The sequence below is a fragment of the Delphinapterus leucas genome, unplaced genomic scaffold (assembly GCF_059928025.1).
Source record: "Delphinapterus leucas isolate spDelLeu-1000000601 "Yukka" unplaced genomic scaffold, BTC_Dleu_Yukka2 spDelLeu_asBTCV2_sq25, whole genome shotgun sequence".
In the NCBI taxonomy this organism is placed as follows: Eukaryota; Metazoa; Chordata; class Mammalia; order Artiodactyla; family Monodontidae; genus Delphinapterus; species Delphinapterus leucas.
The window spans coordinates 8,371,302-8,391,573 of NW_028322234.1; the positions used below are offsets into that span (position 1 = coordinate 8,371,302).

Below are 20,272 nucleotides of genomic sequence, written 5' to 3' on the forward strand. Positions count from 1 at the left end.
ATGCAGGGTTTTTTTTGCTTTTGGCTGCATTGGGTCTTCGTTGCTGTGTGTGGGCTTTCTCTAGTTGCAGTGAGTGGGGGATACTCTTCGTCGTGGTGTGTGGGCTTCTCATTGCGGTGGCTTCTTGTTGCAGAGCACGGGCTCTAGGCTCACGGGCTTCTGTAGTTGTGGTGCGCAGGCTTCAGTAGTTGTGGTGCACAGGCTTAGTTGCTCCACGGCATGTGGGATCTTCCCAGATCAGGGCTCGAACCTGTGTCCCCTGCATTGGCAGGCGGGTTCTAAACCACTGCGCCACCAGGGAAATCCCAGGACTTTTTAATGAAAGCACTTGACTTGCTTGCTACATTTTGCCTTGTAGGGCAACCCCAGGAATCATACACTTTGTGAGGCTAATTTACAGAAATGTAGGTTTAACTCAGTAGCACATTCTGAACCCGTACTGTTTGCTCCACACTGAAAATGGAGATGAATGGGAAAAATCTTCTGCCGTGGAAGAGTTTAACGTTGAGATGAAGCCGTCAAGCTGTATGGGCGTTGTTGCTGTGGGCAGCCCTAGTGAGGAACAGTGTGGGCCGTGGGCCCTCTCAGAATGAGCCCACACTGATGCTGTGGCCTGATGTCCACTTGGGACAGCTATTGGCCCAGGTAGAAGATGGGCTGTGGGGATGAGCTAAGGGGTTTGGGTTTACTGCTTAGAGCCCAGGAGTCACTGTAGCAAGTGATATAAAGGTGGACTGTTAAGCTGCCAACAACAAATGGGAAAGTGGCAGCGGCATCCCCTTTCAGCCCACTGAAGGTCACGGTTCATCTTGGGTTCTTTGTTCTGCCTGTTGAAGGAGCTGGCTGGGGGGTCCTCCCTCCAGTGCAGGGCCTTCTTCCCTCACCCCCACCCAATACCACTTGTTCTTTCAATTCTCAGCCTTTGTAGGTGGGAGTGTTATTTTATCTAACTCTCCTTTTTATCTTTGTTTTCTTTGAATACAAAGAAACTGATAAATAGTCCCTGTTAAGAGAAATAATTTAATCCAGAAATGCTTAATACAGACAGTGAAAGTTTCTGAGATGAGTGTTGTGGATTTTAGTCCAATTTCTTTCAGTTTCAATCTTAGTGAACTTTCTTTCAGTATTTTTTTCTGCAGGTTGTAAGCATTTTAAAACTGTGAATGGTATCATATCATTCTGCAACTTGATTTTCTCATTCAAGTTTTTACTAATGTCACTCTGTGCCTCTTCACATAGCGCATCTATGAGGTATGGATGGGGAAGCTGAGGCTCAGAGAGTGACAAGCTCCCCTGGCCAGTTGCTCCCTGAGGTCCATCCTCTGTTCTCTGCAGTGTCTAGTGGTGGGGGCTGGCTGTTGCGATCAACTTTCTGTTTCCCAAGTTAAATTTCATCCGTTCTACTTGGCCTTAACGAGGTTTGACATTATTTAGAACTCGGGAGCTGGTGTTTTGGGTGTGATTTCCTTCCAGAACACAGCTGCTCTATCCCTGCCACTGTCACTCAAAGATATGTATCAGGAAGTAGCTCAGGCAGAGAGCAGAGTGAGGTCTCTGGTCTGGAAGGGAAGACATATGCCTGTCAGCCAGGGGCTGTGGAGAGTGTGGAGCTTGGCCAGTGGCTAGTGAGGCTGGCATTTGGAACCTGTCATTACTCAACTGCATCGGTTGCTGCATAGGCCCAGGCCCTTGTTTCCACACGGCCCTGAGGACAGTGGCTATCTCGTGTGCGTGTGTGCAGGCCTCCGCCTGTCAGCAGACACTCCTCAGCCTCTCTGCATGCCGGACAATCCCACTCGCAACATTCTTCCCCCAGATCTGCTCCTTCCCCATATCAGAAAATCAAATCCATCTTTTTCCGGTTGCTCAGGCAAAAAAACAAACAAAAAAACCCAAAGCAACCCTCTCTCGCCTAGCGTCCAACTGTTGGTATGTTGTGTTGTCTAAATCCTCTAAAGTACACCCAGCATTGGTCATGTCTCCCTGCTGCTCTATTCCCTTTCCATCCTGAACCACGAGATACAGAACCCCCCTGACTGTTCCCCCTGCCACCTCCCTGCCTCAGTCTGTCCCCAAATCCTTTAGAACAAATTGGATCCCACTCCCCCTCCCCCTCCCTCCAACACACCCACTGCCCTCTGTGCTCCACCTGAGGTCAGTCTAGACTCAGCACCCTCCTTTTGACACCTCATCGAGCTCACTCCCTTCTTTGGGCTCTGGAAAAAGCACCCCACATCATCTCCTTTTCAGAGCATCAGCTCTGTCACTTCTCCCAAACACATGTTCTTAAGCCTCATTTTCCTCATGCCTGAAACAGGAGTATTACTAGTAGTGTTCCTGCTGTTATTTTGTAGCAGTGTGGTATAAATAACATTTCCTAGTACAGAGTATTAATGATAACCTCAGAGTTATGGCTGTATGACTTATGCCTATCTAATCCCCCCTCTCAACCAACACCCCCCCCCGCCCCACCCCCTGTGCAGAGTCAGTGTTAGTCTTCTGAGTCCTGTTTAAAAATATTGGTTCCTGGGACTTCCCAGGTGAAGTAGTTAAGAATCCGCCTGCCAATGCAGGGATCACGGCTTCGATCCCTGATCTGGGAAGATCCCACATGCTGTGGATCATCTAAGCCCATGCGCCACAACTACTGAAGCCCACATTCCCTACAGCCTGTGCGCCACAACTACTGAGCCCACACGCTGCAACTACTGAAACCCGTGCACTCTACGGCCCATGTGCCGCAACTACTGAGCCCACATGCTGCAACTACTGAAGCCTGCACTCCTAGAGCCTGTGCTCTGCAACAAGAGAAGCCACTACAATAAGAATCCCGCGTACCACAACAAAGAGTAGCCCCCGCTCGCTGCAACTAGAGAAAGCCCGTGTGCAGCAACGAAGACCCAAGCACAGCCAAAAAAAAAAAATACTGGTTCCTGCTACAGCACAATTCACCGTTTTGGAGTTGTCTTAGAACAGATTTTCCACCTGAGGTCCTCAGACCAGTTGGAAGGTGACATTTTAATAAAAGAAAGCATCTTTTGGTAGAAGCAATTGAAATTCGCGTCCAACCCAAAGCCGTGTGTCAGCATTCCGCCTGGGACTTGGTAGCCCACTCATCCTGGGATTGGTCTGTGCTGTGTGCTTGTGAAGCCTCTAGTATGGCTGGAGCCTGCCCTTCTTTGGCCTGAGGAAGACTTGGGTTGCATCCTGCCTGTCCAGCCAGGTTATGTTTGGAGAGAGTGAGGAGGGGCTGAGGCCACCTGGGTTCCAGCCCTGCTCCCCATGTGCAGCCTGTGTCTCAGGCAGCCTTTGCAGCCCTGGTGGCCGCATCTTTACGGTGGGCTTGCTGCTGTTGGGATCTGTCCCTGCAGACAGCAGCCAGCACTGGATCCTGCCTTGATTAGAGGGGGCTGCTCTCTGTGGGCCAGCAGTTCTCCCCGGGCCTGTGGTGGAACTTATGCTGTTGTGGCTGCTATCCCTCCCTCACTCACCAGGAGCTTTGAAGCAGATCCTAATTTGTCAGTTGCAGTAATCCAACCTCTTCACCTGCTCTTTAGAAAGTATTCTAATGCACCTCCTCACTGCATTTTGCAGAAATTGTCGGTCATGCTTCATTCCTAGGTCGCACTTCGTTCCTCAAGGCTGGTTTCTTCCTGACAACTTTTTTTTTTTTTTTTGCTGTCCCTGCCTCTGTGCCTGCAGGGCGGTGGCTGCCAGCCCTGATTTGCTAGGTTGGGGCACTGGTCCTTCCTGCTGAGAGGAGGGAGAGGCCACTCCTTACTAACACCTGCCCTCCCCAGGAGCAATTGCCTGGTGGTGTTGGTGTCCAGGATTGGCCAGTGGCAGGCCCCATGTGGGCACTAAGGCAACCGCCTTCCCAGTGGAGGAGGCTCCACCCAAGGAGGGGGAGGTCCGAGCCTGAGGCTCCATCCCCCATGGCTGGCCCCACCCCCTCCAGCTGTGCTCACCCTTTATGTGGTGGGGGAGGGGGCCAAGGCTGCTGCACCCCTCCCCCACTCAGCAGCCTGCCAGAGGCACAGGGTGTGCCTGGGGTTGGCAGAGTTCCAGCCCCTCAGCTTCTGAGTGAGCTGCCCTGACACTGCACACAGAACACAAGCAGATGGTCTCCCAGGTCCTCTGCTGGGGACCCCGACCAGAACTGTGGCCTAACATGGTCTCTGGGGCTGGTGGGAGCAGCCCCATGGGTGTGAGGCTCTACTCTGGCCCCTTGTGACCGCTTGTCCTTCACCAGTGACAATGAAGTGAGTTCACTGGGGCACCACCTTGCTGGTCTGGTGACCTGATGCACAGCGACCTCCTCGTCAGCCTCTCCTCCCACCCCAGTCCATGTGGGCAGTTGGGAGGAAGGAGGGACTTCATGCAGGGTCTGGGGTTCAGATGAGCTTCATGGATTGGAGCCTGGGGTTTACAAGGCCAGAGGCTGTGCTGGGGGTGGGGGCCCTGCAGGCTGGGCTGGAGCAGAGGCGAAGTGAGGAAGTATTGGGGGCGGTTCTGAGTTCAGGATTGGGGGGTGCATTCTCCCTGTTCACTTCGGACCTCCCCTCCCCCAGTGGCACCAGGCCAGCCTGGGAGCTTCTCCCTTAGGGACAGAATTTCCTTTGACTCCAGTGGGGGCCCTCCGTGCCTAAGGTCCTGGACTCCCTTCATCTTTTACCCCCAATAGGCTCCTCTCTGATCCTGGGAGCACAGGTACCCACTATCCAACGTGGCCGCTGAAATCATTCCTCTCATGCAATTCCCCATACGTTTGAGCAGTTCCTGTTGTTTAGGCAGTGCCCCAAAGGAAAGTGACCCATCCCTCCCACAGTGAGGGAGAGGAGGGGAGGGTGACTGACATTCAATTCAGGGCAGTGACCTGTCTAGACGCAGCTCATGGGGAGACAGGACAGACAGACTCAGTGAGCAGGCTGACAGCATTTGTGGTGAAAGCATGTTGGAGAAGGACAGAAACTAGAACTTTAGGCTGAGAGGGACATGGGAGCATCCCTTGCTTCCCTCTGGGGTGGTGAGGAGATGACCTCTACAGGTGAAGGAGGGGATGGGGAGATCTGGGTGAGAGCAGAGGGACGGAGTGTGGCTGAGGGCTGAGATGGCACGGGGTGGGCAGCAGGTGCAGGCTGGGATGCCAGGAGGGGTTGGAGGCAGATGGAGGCCAAGTTGATAGGCTGTGCCCTTGAGCTTCAGACTTCTCAAGCCCTGCCTGGAATGGGGAGCACCCCAGGGGCGGGGGTGACATGGCCACGGGGAAACCTGCTTGATTCAACCCTTTTGGACTGCCTGTGGGAGCAGATGTCTGAGGGTCCAGGCCGGGGCACGCTGGCCTAACACGTGTCAGACGGACGCTCGGCCTCCTGTGCCAGGAGCACAAAGCAGCTGTCACTTTCCTTCCTTTCAGTTTGAGTCCAAGGCAGGGCCCTGCAGTGTTGCTCATTTGTGAAATCAGCTCCTTTAAGGAGGTTGCAAATGAGTCAGCTCAGGAGTGTGTCCCAAATACAGTGATGGGACCCCTTCAATGCCCTGTGCTTTCCCCACCCCCACCAAGTCTCCAGAAGGTGGGCTGCTTTGGGACTGGTTCTGCTTGGCCATACCCAGGATAGGCCTCCCAGGGTGTTTGCTGGTGAGGACACTGAGGTGCTGGGTGTCCTGCCTGCTTGGACACAGGTCCAGGAGGTCTTCATCGTAGGCGCACTGCAGGTGTGAATTGGGATTCTTTGAGGGGCTCATACAGTGTGCTCCTCCCCAGGCCCCCACGTTGGCAGATGTGGGCATTGACTGTCCTGTGGAGAACTGGTACTTCAGGAGCCTGGCAGCTAAATTCTTTTTTTGTCCTGTGATGAACTCTTGAATGGCTTTTTAGACCCTGACTGTTGAAGTCTGGTTTCCCATGTCCTGCCCTGCTGGGACATCAAGGCTGGGCTCTGAGCGGCCCCTTTAAGAGCGAGTACTCGTGTCCCAGACTCGGTTGTGGAATGCCAGCAGTCTCCCTGTAAACAGACATCACTGCCGTCTTCCCTCCTGTCTCTGTGAGGGTTAACAACACTTCAGCTTGTTGTCTGGAACCGGTTCAGACTGGTTTTCTGGAAAGTGCTTTGTCTCTCAGACTGAATCCTGGGAAGGGTCATGTGGAGCCCAGTGATGTCATGGGATCAAAAACTGACTCAGCTGTTTTTTTTCTTCTTTTCTTTCTTCTTTCAATCAAGATATGTGTATGCTGCAGGTACAGGGTGCCGGCATGGTGATGGGCCAGGCCTCACCCCACTCAAAGTTCGCCTCATCGTCAGTCAAAGGGTTAAATGTGACCCCCCCACTCCTCACCCCCCTGAGGTGAGCAGGGAGTGAGAAGGCTGCCCCTCACTGAAGCAGGAGTAGAAGGGTCAACCCTCATCAGTGCAGTGCAGGGCTGGAGTTGGGCTGTGACCCTGCTTCTGAGACTGCATGGTCCCTCCTTCTTGGATTCCAGATACCTCCAATCCCATGTAGGTGCTCAGGATCCCATAGGCAGGGAATTCAGATCTAGAACAGTTTCCTCTATTTGCTCTTGAGTCTGGAGTGCAGAGATTTCCCCCTTCTTTCTGATAAGCAGCTACCTTCCGTTGTTCCTGCCCAGGTCCCTGCAGGTTTCTGGCCCTGGATGGGGCGATGCATAGCTTGGCTTCCCAGATGCTCTGTTGCTCCTGCCCTCGCCTTCCCCAAGGCAGTGAAGAAATGTCCTGGGCACGCTTTGTGGGCCCTTCATTTGTTGTACCTACTTCTGCCATTGTCACATGGTGAGAAAAACACTCCATGCTGACATTGTGAAAAGTCTGAGAAGACAGCCACTTCGTTGTGCCAAGTTTAAATGTCATGTTTTCTCCATCCCCTAAAGTTCAGAATGACTGAAGAAGCATGCCGAACACGGAGTCAGAAACGAGCGCTTGACCGGGACGCAGCAGAGGACGATGTGGAGAGCAAGAAAATAAAAATGGAGAGAGGAATATTGGCTTCAGAGTTAAACGCTGACGGAGACATGAGAGTGACGCCTGAGCCGGGAGCAGGCCCAGCCCAAGGGTTGCTGAGAGGCGCAGAGGCGATGGCCATGGGCAGAGGCGAAGGGCAGGTGGGCGATGGGCCCGTGGACATGCGAACCACACACAGGTGAGCAGGAGGGTCCAGGAACCAGGGACAGGCCTGGGCGTGAGGAGGTCTGTGGGGGTGAAGCCGCCGTCAGGCCTACAGGAAGCAGCTTTCGGTGGCTTATCATGGAGATGGCTGTGGGCTCCAGCCCTGGCACCTCCCCCACTGTCCTGGCCAAGGGACCTCCCTCTTGGGGCCCTGGGGCCCAGACATCTGTAGCATGGGGCGTGGGTCTCACAGGATGGGGGAATGGTAGCCTCTGTTGGCTCCCCTGCTTGACAGCAGGCCTTCACTAAACTTGTACCTGCTGTCTAGCTCTGTGCTTCTGGTTTATAGGAAAACTTTTTCATTTGGTCCAGCTTCCCTGCTTTTCAGATCTGGGGCATGGGAGGCCAGGGATGATGCTACACCCTGCTTGGGTCACTTGGCCAGGGGCAGAGTCGGGAGCGCAGCCCTCTCACGTGCGTCACCACTCCTCCTAGGCCGTGCATCAGGGAGGAGGGGCCCGAGGGGCCCCTGTGTTCGGGACTCCTGTGATGTGCTCTTTCGGTTTCTCCTTCATCGATACTGATTGCTTCAAGAGTAACTTTCGCAATCCTCAGCTTTTAAGGAAAAAGCTTGAAAGAAATAAGACTCAGTGTACCACCCCATGTCTTCACTAAGAAACCCTCTTTTCTCCCTGTAAAGAGAATTGCAGGCCTAGCTCCAGCTCCTGCTTTACCCCTCCCTTCACACCCTGATGTCCCATGAGCCAGCAGCCGGTGGCCATGGCCTCCTGAGAAGCCCCGCGGCCCCTCTGTGTGTGGCCCCTCTGTGGTTTATCCCTTGTCTCCCTCAGTGCCTCCTCTGCAGACTCCCTTCCATGTCTGTTTGCCCAGGGTGGGGTGAGGGGCAGTAAGTGCAGATCTGGAGAACCTGGTGCTCTTTGCCTCCTTGTGTTGACTGACCCCGCAGAGGGACCCCAACCTGCAGTCTTTGCATTAAATTCATTTGGGCCCCACACTGTTGGCGTCCTAAGGACTTCAGAGATTGTCTGACTCAGTATTTCTCAGCTTTAAAAATTCTTACCGCCTTGAGATAAATGGGAAAATCTAACCCCCTCCTACTGGGGAAGCGTATTAGTCTGGGGTGGTGTGCTTTGTGTTCTTGCTACCCAGAAAGGCCTTTTTTATCTGGCTCTGCTTTCTGCAGTCCCTGTTCTAAAACCAGAGGCCTCTTTTAAAGTTCTAGAAATAAAATTTTAAGTTTGGGTCTGCTTTCCCTTTCCTTTCCTTTCAGAATGTCACAGGTGGGTGAAGAGAAGGAGGAGCCCACACTTGCAGAGATTTACTGGGTCCCTCTTGTGTTCCTGGGCTCCTGGTCTACATTTTTTCCTGTAATCACCTGTAGGGCAGGCCAGTGAATTGTGAGGGAGAGGTTAAGTGTTGAAGGAGCATAAAAGAATGTAAGAGAGCAAGAGACAGAGACTAACCCAGGCACACAGAGCAGGGGTCCTCCTGTGGGACTAGGGAGACCCCAGGGCATTCTTGAAGCAGTGTGAGATTATGGAAGGAGCCCAGCTTTGGCAGAGTGGGGCTCAGATCACACTCTCTGACTGACCTTGGGCAGATGATACTGGCCCGTGCTTCTTCATTTGTGAAATGGATGATAATCTGTGCTCTGCATCTCTGGGTGACAGATGCGTGCCCAGAATTGACCCTGGTGCATGGCATGTGGTGAGGGAAGTAAGTGCTGGTAACAACTACCCTTCAGTCTCCCAGCTTCACTTAAAATACAACGTCACATATAGAGCTAGTGTCTCCTTGAGTGCTCACATAGAGTGTTCTGTCTAGTTTGTTGAAGTATAGTTGTGAATTTTGACAGAATAATAGGATCAAGTCCAGCCCAGAGCCATTCTAAAACTGTAATCTTTTTTTGGAGTGAGTGGCCATGGTTTCTGTGTTAGAAGCAGGCAGTCTTTGGATCCTCATTGAGAGTGTCTGGCTCATCCCTTGGGAACCTCCATATAGAGAATTTTATTTAATTGAGGTATAGCATACATAATGAAAAGTACACATGTGTGACTTGGTACATTTCACAAACTGAGCACATCCTTGTAGCTCAAATCAAGAAAAAGAACGTTACTAGCGCCCTCATGCCCACTACCCTCCGAGTAACCACTTTCTTGACTTCAAACAGCGCAGGTTAGTTTTTCCTGTTTTTGAACTTTAAGTAATTGGAATTATATAGTCTGTACCCTTTGCTTGCTTTCATTCAACGTAATGTTTGTGAAATTTACTTATGTTGTTGAATGTAGGAATAGTTACCCTTTTCATTGCTGTATAGTATTTTTCTAGAATTTGTTTGGCTCTTTTTAAAAACTGCTTTCTTTCATGCTGTGCTATTCTTATGACCCAGTTTAGGCATATTGAAGGCTAGAGGGGGGTTTCTGGTGGCTTCTAGCAGAGAGAATTTCCTTTTTCTTTAAGGAAGTGCTGGTGAATTAAAATCACCAAGATACAACTTTTTTTTTTTTTTTTTAAGCGACATTGGGGAGATTTAGAGTATGCGGATATCGATAAAATGGTAGGATCAGTTCTCTCCTTCTCTGCAGTTCCCCTCTTCATCTCTCTTTGGCATTTTTTCTGACTTAGTCTCCCAATGTGTGTGTGTTTTATTTTCAAAATAAATCAGGGCTGGAGGGCAGCTTCCAGCAGTGATTGAATGAGGAGAAACTGTCAAATCCTTTCCCCAAAAAAACAACTACGAAGCAGCACAGAATTGACCCCCCAAAATCAGCCATTTCAACACTCTGGAAATTGACCAGAAGCACACAACAATCTGCGAAGTGTTTGTGCTTAAGAAACTGCTGAACTCTGGGTAAAAATGGTGAGAATATGTGGCATTTGACCTGGGGCTCCTCTCATGCCCTCTCCCCAGCTCTCTTGGTAGGGAAGTTCTGCCTAGCCAGTGCAGGCTGTAAGGACCAACAGCTTCTCTGCAGGGGTGAGAAGGGGCTCACTCAATTTAGAGTGGTGGGCAACAGCCCTGCCCATGGCCTTGTTGGTTAAAGTGACAGTTTTGGAGATGGGTAGGTGGGGAGGGACAGTGGCTGTATTAGCCCAAGGTTGCAGACATGTTTGGGGTCAAGACAGAAAAACAATTTGAAGAAAGAATGGCCAAACATGTATTTGAGCAGAAGCTTATCCAAGAAGCTTAACAAATCTCAAGTAGCATAAATACAAAGAGATCTATACCTAGACACATCAGAGTCAAACTGTTACAACCCAGAGAAAAAGGGAAAATCTTGAAAGTAGCAAGAGAAAAACAACTCATCACATACAGGGGAAGCATTAATATAATTAACAGCTGACTTCTCACCTGAGACATTCAAATGGAAACCAAAAGGGAACTGAATGGCATTCAAAGTACTCAAAGAAGAAAATTGTCAACCCAGAATTCTCAGTGCATCAGAACTCTCCTTCAGAAACGAAAGCAAAAAGATTCTCAGATAAACAAAGACTGAGAGGATTTGTTGCTGGCAGACCTGCTGGTTCTTCAGGCTGAAAGGAAGTGACATGTTGGTAACGTACATTCACAGGAAGAAATAAAGAGCACTGGAAATGGTAAATATGTGGGCTAATAGAAAAGACATTTTTTTCTCATTTCTTCTTAGTTAAAAGACATAACATCATATGAAGCATTAACCATAACACTGGATAGAATTGACAAAAACAACCATAGCTCTTTGGCAGTTGACCAAAGGCATATAACAATCTGTCGTATTTATAACATATATAGACACGTGATATACGGGTCAACAACAGTACAAAACAGGAGGAATGAAATGGAGCTGTATTGGAGTAGAGTTTCTATATTTTACCGGGATCAGGTTAGTGTTAATCTGAAGCAGACTGTATTGTTAATAAAATGCTTATTGTAATCCCTAGAGCAACTATTAAGAAAATAACTTTAAAATATAGTTTTAAAAAATCAACAGAAGAATTGTGGTACATTAAATATTTAACACAAAAGAAAGCAGTCAATGAGGAACAGAAGAACAAAAAAGAAGGAAGACATGTAGAAAACAGCTAAGTGATAAATGTAAATCCAACCAGATCAATAATTGCATCTAATGTGAGTAGTCTAAACACCCCAATCAAAAGGCAGAGATTGTCAGAGCAGATAAAAAAGTCAAGATCCAGCCTAATTATATATATATATATTTTTTTTTTTTTTCTTTTTTTTCTTTTTTGCGGTACGCAGGCCTCTCACTGTTGTGGTCTCTCCCGTTGCGGAGCACAGGCTCCAGACGCGCAGGCTCAGCAGCCATGGCTCACGGGCCCAGCCGCCATTGGCAGGTGGACTCTCAACCATTGCGCCACCAGGGAAGCCCCCCTAATTATATATTGTCTATAAGAGACAACCATTAGATCCTTAGGTAAAAGGATGAGGAAAGATATACCATAAGTAACCATAAGAAAACTAGAATGACTATATTAATATCAGATAAAATTGACTTTAAGACAAAAAAATATTCCTAGAGCCAAAGAGGGACATTTTTTAACAGTACATGGGAAGATATACCAGTAACAAATGTGTATGTACCTAACAACAGAATCCCAAAATATCTGAGGCATAAACTGATAGAATTGCTAAGAGAAGTAGACAGTTCATAAATTATAGTTAAGAGATTTCAGGGGCTTCCCTGGTGGCACAGTGGTTGAGAGTCCGCCTGCCAACGCAGGGGACACGGGTTTGTGCCCCGGTCTGGGAAGATCCCACATGCCGCGGAGCGGCTAGGCCCGTGAGCCATGGCTGCTGAGCCTGCACGTCCAAAACCTGTGCTCCACAACGGGAGAGGCCACAACAGTGAGAGGCCCGCGTACCGCAAAAAAAAAAAAAAGAAAGAGAGATTTCAGTACTCCTCTCTCAATAATTGGTAGAGCAACTAAACAGAAAATTGGCAAGATTCTAGAAGACTCGAAGAGCACTATTGATCTGTTTGGCTAAAGGGCATCTATAGAATACATCTCATGTGCACATGGAACATTCTCCAGAGAGGACCATATGCTAGGCCGTAAAACAAGTCTCAGGAGTAGCTGTAATAAAAAAGACAAAGGACTTCCCTGGTGGTCCGGTGGTTTAGACTCCACGCTTCCACTGCAGAGGGCATGGGTTTGATCCCTGGTCAGGGAACCAAGATCCCGCATGCCGTACAGCACGGCCAAATAAATAAATAAAAGCTCTTAAAAAAAAAAAAGGACGATAACAAGTGTTGGCGAGGACGTGGAGAGACTGGAACCCTGATACATTGCTGGTGGGAATGTAAAATGGCATAAACAGTTTGTCAGTTTCTTAGAAAGTTAGACATGAACTTACCACATGACCCAGCAGTCTGTCCAAGGAATGTACCTGAGAGAAATGAAAGCGTGTCCACATAAAGACAGGTACATGGGTGTCCATAGCAGCATGATTCACAATAGGCAGAAAGGTGGAAACAATCCAGAAGGCCACGGATAAACAAAATGTGCTGTATCCATGCAGTGGATTACTAATCAGCGACTTTAAAGAAGCGAGTTGCCAATTTGTGCTGCACCATGGATGAGGCTCAGGCTCACCGTGCCGAGGGGGAGGCACCAGACCCAGAGACTATGTATTGTATAATTTCATCTACAGGGAGTGTCCGAAAAAGCAAACTTACAGAGACAGAGAGCATTCAGATGGTGGTCTGAGGCAGGGGTTGGGGGTGGGTGAGGGCAGTGATTAACTGTTCACAGGCACAAGAGAACGTTTTGGGGTGATGGAAGTGTTCTAAAATTGGATTGTAGGGATGGTTGCACAACTCTAAATTTACTAAAAAATCACTGAATTATACTCTTAAAATGGATGAATTTTGTGGTATGTAAATTATACCTCAATATGGATGTTAAAAAATATAAATGAGGTTAAAATAGTTTGGTTTCCGTTCTGGCATCCGTCAGTGTGCTCATGGAAAAACAAAACCCCGCAGAGCTGGAGGTTGATCTTGTTGGTCTTGTGAGGCCAACCCAAAGCTCATGAGCATGTGCTGCCCTCCCTGTACCCCAAGTCTGGACTGCTGGATGAGGTCTGGAGCTGGGACAGGCAGAAGAAGCTGTTTTGGGTTCTCTGTTTTGTTTCTGAGATAAATAGATTCCACTCCTGCACTTTCCTATAGAGGAGACTCTCTCTCTGTCACAAATTGTTGATCTTCAAAAATAGTCTAGGCCACACACAGGTGAAAAGAGCTTTGTTTTTCCCCTCTTGGGTAGAGGAACATTTAACTGAGTAAAACATGAGCCTGTTCTCCAGAGGTTCTGCACCTGAAAGGTTAGGGCTGGGTCCCTTGGTTGCCCTGGGCCTGTGTGGGGTGGGAACTTCATGATTAGCCACCCCCATACTTCACTGAAAATGTTTTTTTGTGTGCCTTTTTCTGAGGCGCCAACTCTCCCTGGATTGTCTGTGGCAGATACCATGCTCGTCCCTGGGGGCAGAAATGATGGGACAGGATCTGACTTAGCTGTTTTTAGGGTACTGGATCTTGAAAGAATATGCAGAGGTGTTGGGGAGCCTCGACTTTAGGGGTGTGGCTCACTAGGGATGGAAGTCACTGGATGCCTAAGCAGTCCATCTCTATTTCCTCATTTTACCTGGGAGGAAACAAGGCTGGGCTCCCAGGGTCTCACGGGCAGGGCAGGGGCAGACTTGGAGCCCCGTTTCTGCTGCTCGACAGCCAGCCATGTGGGTCTTGTGTGGATGTGTGGGGCAGGTGTCATGGTGACTGTGTCTCCCTGGCTTCCATTGGTGTGCGTGGTCTTCAGGCAGCTGTCTGACACCTCTTCCTTCCCTGCTTTGCATCGTGTGTCTCTTTTGCTGTGGGGCAGGGCTTTACTTGGACCAATGCTCTGCCCCATGGTGTGGGTGGGAAGGACTCTGATGTGTGTTCTTATCCCTACTGAGGGGGCCTGTGGCCTATTGGGAGCTGGCAGTAGCACCTGAGCCATTAGAGCTGTTCTTGGCTTTAGTTTTTCTGGCTTTCTGCCTTCTTGCAAGGTTTAACAGACTGTAAAATGCACCAGAAGTACACCCTCTGTTTACCAAGGCTGCAAAAGCAGGGCACCTTTGTTGAAGCCGGTATCCTTGATGACAGAATCACTGCCCCATCTTTCTTTTCGGACTTTGGTAGTGGAGGGCGACACTCTGTATAGAAGTTAGGATTCTCAATGGCAGATCATTTGCTATTAAGACAGGGCTTGGCCACCCACAGTGGTGAGTGTGGTGAGTGGGGCATGTCATCCACACCCATGTTAATGCCCGAGTCCTCTTCCAAAGTGAAAATGAACCTGAAAGTAACATGATAGTGCTTCCGCCTGTCATCTGTAATGTTGGATTGTGTGGATGGCCTTGTTTTGTTCTGTTGTGTGTAGAAATGGAGTCCACAGGAAAAGGTATGTGCATCACTTAACGTTTCCAAGATGACTCCACAAGTTATAGAGTCCTTGTTTGGGTGGACATGCTTTACAAGCGGCCTTTGGGAGAAGAAGGATACAGTAAACCCGGGGTTGCATTGCCCTGCCAGGAAGTACTGCTGGTGCCTGCCGTGTATGCCTCTCTTGCTGCGGTTTTCACACATGTATCCACCTGTGTAGTTCAAAGCCTTATCGAGATACAGAACCTTATCACCCCAGAAAGTGCCCTGGAGCCATCCATACATTTCCTGCACTCTCTGACTGGGTGTATTCTCCCACTCTCCACCAATCTTGCCTCTTCTCAAACTTCCTAGAAATGGAATCATAGAGTATGTGCTTGGTGGGGTCTGGCTTCTCTCACTCCACGTGATTGGGATTCATCTCTGTTGTGTGTATCAGCATTTTGCTGAGGGACTCCCGCGTGGATATGCATAGTCGTCCACTCGCCTGTCCACCAATACTGGGCAGTCTCCAGTTTGGGGTGCTGTGATCATTCCTGTAGAAGTCTTTCGCGTGGACATCGATCATCATTTCTCTTGCTAAATACCTAGGGGTCAAATTGCTGGGGTCACAGGGTAGGTGGGTATTGAGCTGTTTTAAAGAAACTGCCGTGCCTTTCCCCCAAAATGTCTGGGTGGTTTTACTCTCACAGGCGTGGAGGTCCAGCTAACTTAATCCTCACTTGGTGTTGTCAGGCTTTACAGTTTTAGCCATGGAGTCTTCAGAGAGGTCTGAGTCCAGGTCCTGGCCTGCTTGTGTGACCATCAGCCCTCTCCCTTCCATGACAGAGGGTGAGGCCAGCGATGTGCAGACGCGAGCCCCCCTCCTACCCTGTTCTCCCCACCATGCTCCACTGCAGCTGTGCCTGACCCACCGGCCAGCTGTCTGCTGGAATGTGCGTCCTTGAGTGATTCAGGGGAATGTTACACAACTGTGGGCGTGATGGCTCTGGAAAGGGCTCTGGTTCTCTCACAGCCTGAGTGAGTGTGATTGTGGCCCTCACCCTGGCTCCTCCTATAGTCGCCAGCGATTGACAGCCCCCCCCCCACCCAGTGTGAGAGCTTCGGAAGTCACGCAGCCAGGAGCCTGTTCCTTCTGTGTGATGATTACTTCCCTCAGTGTGTTGGGGGGGGCTCTGGCACTCTGTGGGAGGCTCTTGGGGAGCCCAGCCCCTCCCCAGCACCTGTTGTGGGCTGGCCTTTCACTTGCTAGTTCTCTGTCTGCGGCTGGGTGGCTTCCAGGAGGGGCCAAGCAGCCTTGGGGAGCAGCTCCATCAGTTCCAACTAGAAATCCATAGCCTGCTTGCATTTCAGCACGTAAGAGCTGAACTGAGAGGTACGTTCCTTCAGAAATCGGTTCTTCGTTCTGGATTCCCCTGCCTCAGCTGCCACCTCTCCAAACCTCTGTGACTTCTCTCCATCTCCTCATTCGCTGCCTCTCCCCTTCCCTTGGGGCTCCTCATCCCGGTTCTCCTCTGTCCACCTGTCTTTATTCTGGGCCGTTATCTTATCCCAGGTTTGTAATAATTGTACTTTGAGGGGTTCACCTGTACTTCTGAAAATCATTAGATTATTTTTGGATGGCAGAGTGACAGACTCTGGGTGCCCTGTTTCTAACTCTTAGAGTGACCTAGTTCACATGGGGCATATTGTGAGCCAGCCTGGTGACAGGTAAGGAGCTCCACAGTTTTGCCACTTCCCTGTTGCCCTTACGGCGCCCTCCTCTGGCCTTGGAGGGGATGGTTTCTCACTGGATAGTGCCAGCCTTCTGGGGATATTACTGTGTGGCTGCCCTGACGGGAACCAGCAAGCCACCGTCTACAGTCATCAGGATAGTAGCTGTAAGCACTTGTTTGTTTAACAGTCAGGAACTCTTCTCTTCACACATGTGTGAGTTAAGCAGATTGGCAGATTAAGCAGATCATTTCCTTATTTTGAAATTATTCAGTATAATTCTGCAATTGCAGTTTCTGATATCCTCTTATGGTATGTATTCCTGCTGGTGCTTTGCCACATGCTGACAGGCAATGCCCTCACTGCTGTAGTGGGTCTAAACATTCTACCTATAGTGGTGCATGAGGGAGGGTCTCTGGCCATGGAGGCTCTGCTTTTATATACACTGCTTTTTATCTTACAGTTTCTCTGACATGAGGAGAGCAGGTGTACCGGAACGATAACCAACGCTGGGGGTGGGGATGGCGAGTGCACTGGCCTGAGGGATCCCATCCTGTCCCTCATGGCCACCTAACCTGGTGGAGAAGAAGGATGAAGGGAGCTCTGTTTGTAGAACAGGTAGAAGCAGGAGTGAATACCCAGCACTTCCCACACATACCGTGTGTCACCCCAGGTGGGGCAAGCAGGATTTATACCAGGAGAGGAGTATTTTCTCAGTTAGCAGAATGTGCCCTGGAGGAAAAAGAGAGCTGGCCTGATTGCAAGAGATTTCTGGGTTTTTTCCTCAAGAAGATGAGCACTCGAATTGTAATTTGTGAGCCTGAAAGGGAGTGAGGGATAGCAGGTGGTTAAAAAAAGAATGTGGGGTCTGACGGCTCAATTTCACTCACACCCCTGTGTAGCCCAGGACAGTTCACCCCACCCTTGGAGCCCACCATCTCCTCTGAAGTGAGGCATAGTCCAGTAAGGTTTGTCACAGCGCTGATGGAAAGGAGACTTGGGACTCACAGGTGTCCAAGAATGAGGGAGAGGGGAGCTGAGTTCCCTGCGGCTGATCCAGCTCTGTGGATGGGCCCGCCTGGGGGAGGCGGGGAGTGCGAAGGAGGTGGGGAGCGTCTGATGGGTGGAGAGATGGGAGACATACCAGACGTTACTGTGTGTCCCCTTCCTTGGATCCCAAGCCATAAGAGTGCTTATTTTTAGAGCTTAAATCTTAAAAATAGTTGTGATGTAATCACATTGAAAAGCTTCAGGTCTTAGGGGGCACTGAAATCTGGTGACATGCAGAGTTCCTTAAAGCAGGCCCTTGATAGCTTTCAAAAGCAGCTTTAACACAACAGTGCTTTAAAGAGAACAACCAATCCAGGCACGTGTGGTATCTGTGGGCACTGTGGGAAAGAGCAGTCCAGGTGGCATGTCCTGGGGAGCTCACGGCCCAGAAATAGGGGTGCTCGGGCATCCAGCTAGCTCCCTGGAGCCATTGTGCTTGCCTGGAGTCAGGGCCTGAGAAGACCCATGGCGGTGGGAGCAGAGCCGGATGTCAGGCTGGGAAATGCAGCCCATGGACCACCCTCTGGAGCAGGGAGAGTTGATGCTCTGGATGTGGGTGGAGCTTGGAAGTTTGCTGGATGCCTGCATGTGAGAACAGAGGTAGACATGCTGGAGGAGGGAGGAGATGCCTTTGCCTGCAGTGCGGCATAAGGGGGGAGTGGGGCATGAGATGCAGGATAGTTTCCTGGCGTTGGGGGCCTGGGGTGCCTGACCTGCCTCTACGGGAAGTCTGTGCTTGGCCTGCCCATCTGCAGATGCAGGGTGTCCAAGCTGCCCTGGGCAGTGGCAAGTTCTCTGTGAACTGGGTAACTGTGGGGCCTGTACAGTTGCCGCTTTTTAAGGCCACAGGAACAGGGTTACCAAATTTTGTTGTCTTATAATTGAATAGGTTTTATAGGGAAATTACGGTGTATATGTGTGGTGAGTCCTATTAAATTTTTAGTACGTCTTGCTTTTCAAAACACAACTTTGGCAGCATGAAAAAACCACGTGGATTGCGGTATGTCAGGAGGACTGCACTTGGGAACCTTTGCTCAGACTGGCATCTGTGATGGGGACAGGAAACCCTTTGCCGAAAGCACTGGTGCAGCCCCTTTTCCATCTCTGGACCCCAGAGAACCTTTGGTCGTGTGGAAAATATGTTGACATTTACTGTGTTAGAAAATCTGAAAATAACTTATTTATTTAAAGTTGACGATAATAAACCCATTACATGTTAACATAAAGAACATTGCTTATAAAAAAAATAACTGTTTTGCAGATCTCTTTAATAAGTAGACACCTGGATTCTCATATCTGCTTCTTCATCCAGTCTCTTGTGATAAGTTTTTAGGGATGAAGCATGTGAAGAAAATCCAGCCTGACACAGAGAAGCAGTTTGAGCAGGGAGGAGTATTTGGTTAGTCTTGGATAATTGTGTGTTTCTTCCTTTAATACGACACCAAAACACAGAGTGGCCATTCCTAATGGTTAGTTGCACTGTAGACTCTGAAACCTCGATTATCAGTGAAGTTTTTGTACTCAGTTACATTAAAATCTGTCAGTCTCTCTTGCACCTTGAACAGAACAATTTTTTTTTAAGTATCATTTTAACTTTATTTATTTTAATTAATTTATCTTTGGCTGCATTGGGTCTTCATTGCTGCACGTGGGCTTTCTCTAGTTGCGGCGAGCGGGGGCTACTCTTTGTTGAGGTGTGCGGGCTTCTCACTGCGGTGGCTTCTCGTTGTGGAGCACGGGCTCTAGGTGTGCGGGTTTCAGTAGTTGTGGCACACAGGCTCAGTAGTTGGCTGGCGGGCTCTAGAGCTCAGGCCCAGTGGTTATGGCGGGCTTAGTTACTCCGTGGCATGTGGGATCTTCCCGGACCAGGGCTCGACCCCGTGTCCCCTGCATTGGCAGGCAGACTCTTAACCACTGCGCCACCAGGGAAGTCCCTGAACAGAAGAATTTAAAAAAAAATTTTAGGATTGTTTTAGATTTACAGAAAGTTTGCGAAGATCGTTCCTGCACACCCTTTCCCAGTCTCCCTCATTGTTAACAGATTACTGTGGAACATTTGTCACGAGTAATTACTATTAACCAAAGTCTATATTGTCTATTCAGATTTCCTGTTTTTTTACATACCTTTTCTGTTCCAGGATCCCACATGACATTTTGTCGTTATGTCTCTAGGCTTCTCTGGGCTGAGACAGTTTCTCAGACTTTCTTGGTTTTGACGACCTTGACAGTTTGGAGTTAGGTGTTCTGTCGAATGGCCCTCAGTTGGAATTGTCTGGTGTTTTTCTCATGGTTGGACTGGGTTTTGGAGAGGAGGACCTCAGGGGGAAGTGCTCTTCTCATCACACATGTGTCCAGGGCACGTGCCATCAGTGTGACTTGTCACACCTTGATCACCTGGGTGTATGTCAGGTGTCTTCACTGTAAAGTTACTTTCCTTCTCCCTTTCCATGCTGTGCCCTTTGGAAGGAAGTCAGCTCACACCTAAGGAAAGGGATGCGGAGTCATGCTCCACCTTGAGAGTGGAGCGTCTACACAAATTATTTTGGGTTCTTCTGCCTAGATTTGTTTTTTCTCTCCCTGAATGATCTTTTACTCATGTTTGAGTTTGTAATACCATCGAACATTAGAAAATATTAGTTTACTGAGTTACAGAGATCTTTCAAATACTGATATATTTCATTTTACAGTATCGCGGAATCAGATTAGTTAACTATCCGATCTGTTGGGAAGCTCTTGGGCTCACAAATTTTCCAAAATTCTACATTTTGCTTGTTGGAAGCTCAGACATTATCATTAGTGACATATTATCGGATGTTTTCCTTGAAGTGAACAGGCTTTGCTTTGACCATTTTGGGGAAAGTGTGTGCCAGACACCCAAGTCTGAATAACCACAGTATGTCTGTCCGACCTTCCTTCAAGCATCATGAACGCTCAAACGTGTGATTT

General features: G+C 49.3%; 1 protein-coding gene across 9 annotated transcripts in view; it reads left to right on the forward strand.

Moving 5' to 3' along the window:
• The window catches only part of GATAD2A (GATA zinc finger domain containing 2A), a 98,461-nt gene that overhangs the window by 54,149 nt on the left and 24,040 nt on the right, over nucleotides 1-20,272 (forward strand). For 8 of the 9 annotated variants that reach the window (XM_022558255.3, XM_089905329.1, XM_089905331.1 and 5 more), the window contains exon 3: nucleotides 6,887-7,155. In XM_022558255.3, coding sequence (XP_022413963.1) covers nucleotides 6,887-7,155 — 269 coding nt within the window. Of the gene's footprint in view, nucleotides 1-6,221; nucleotides 6,346-6,886; nucleotides 7,156-20,272 lie in introns of all 9 variants that reach the window. The other variant, XM_089905330.1, reaches the window with a different exon arrangement.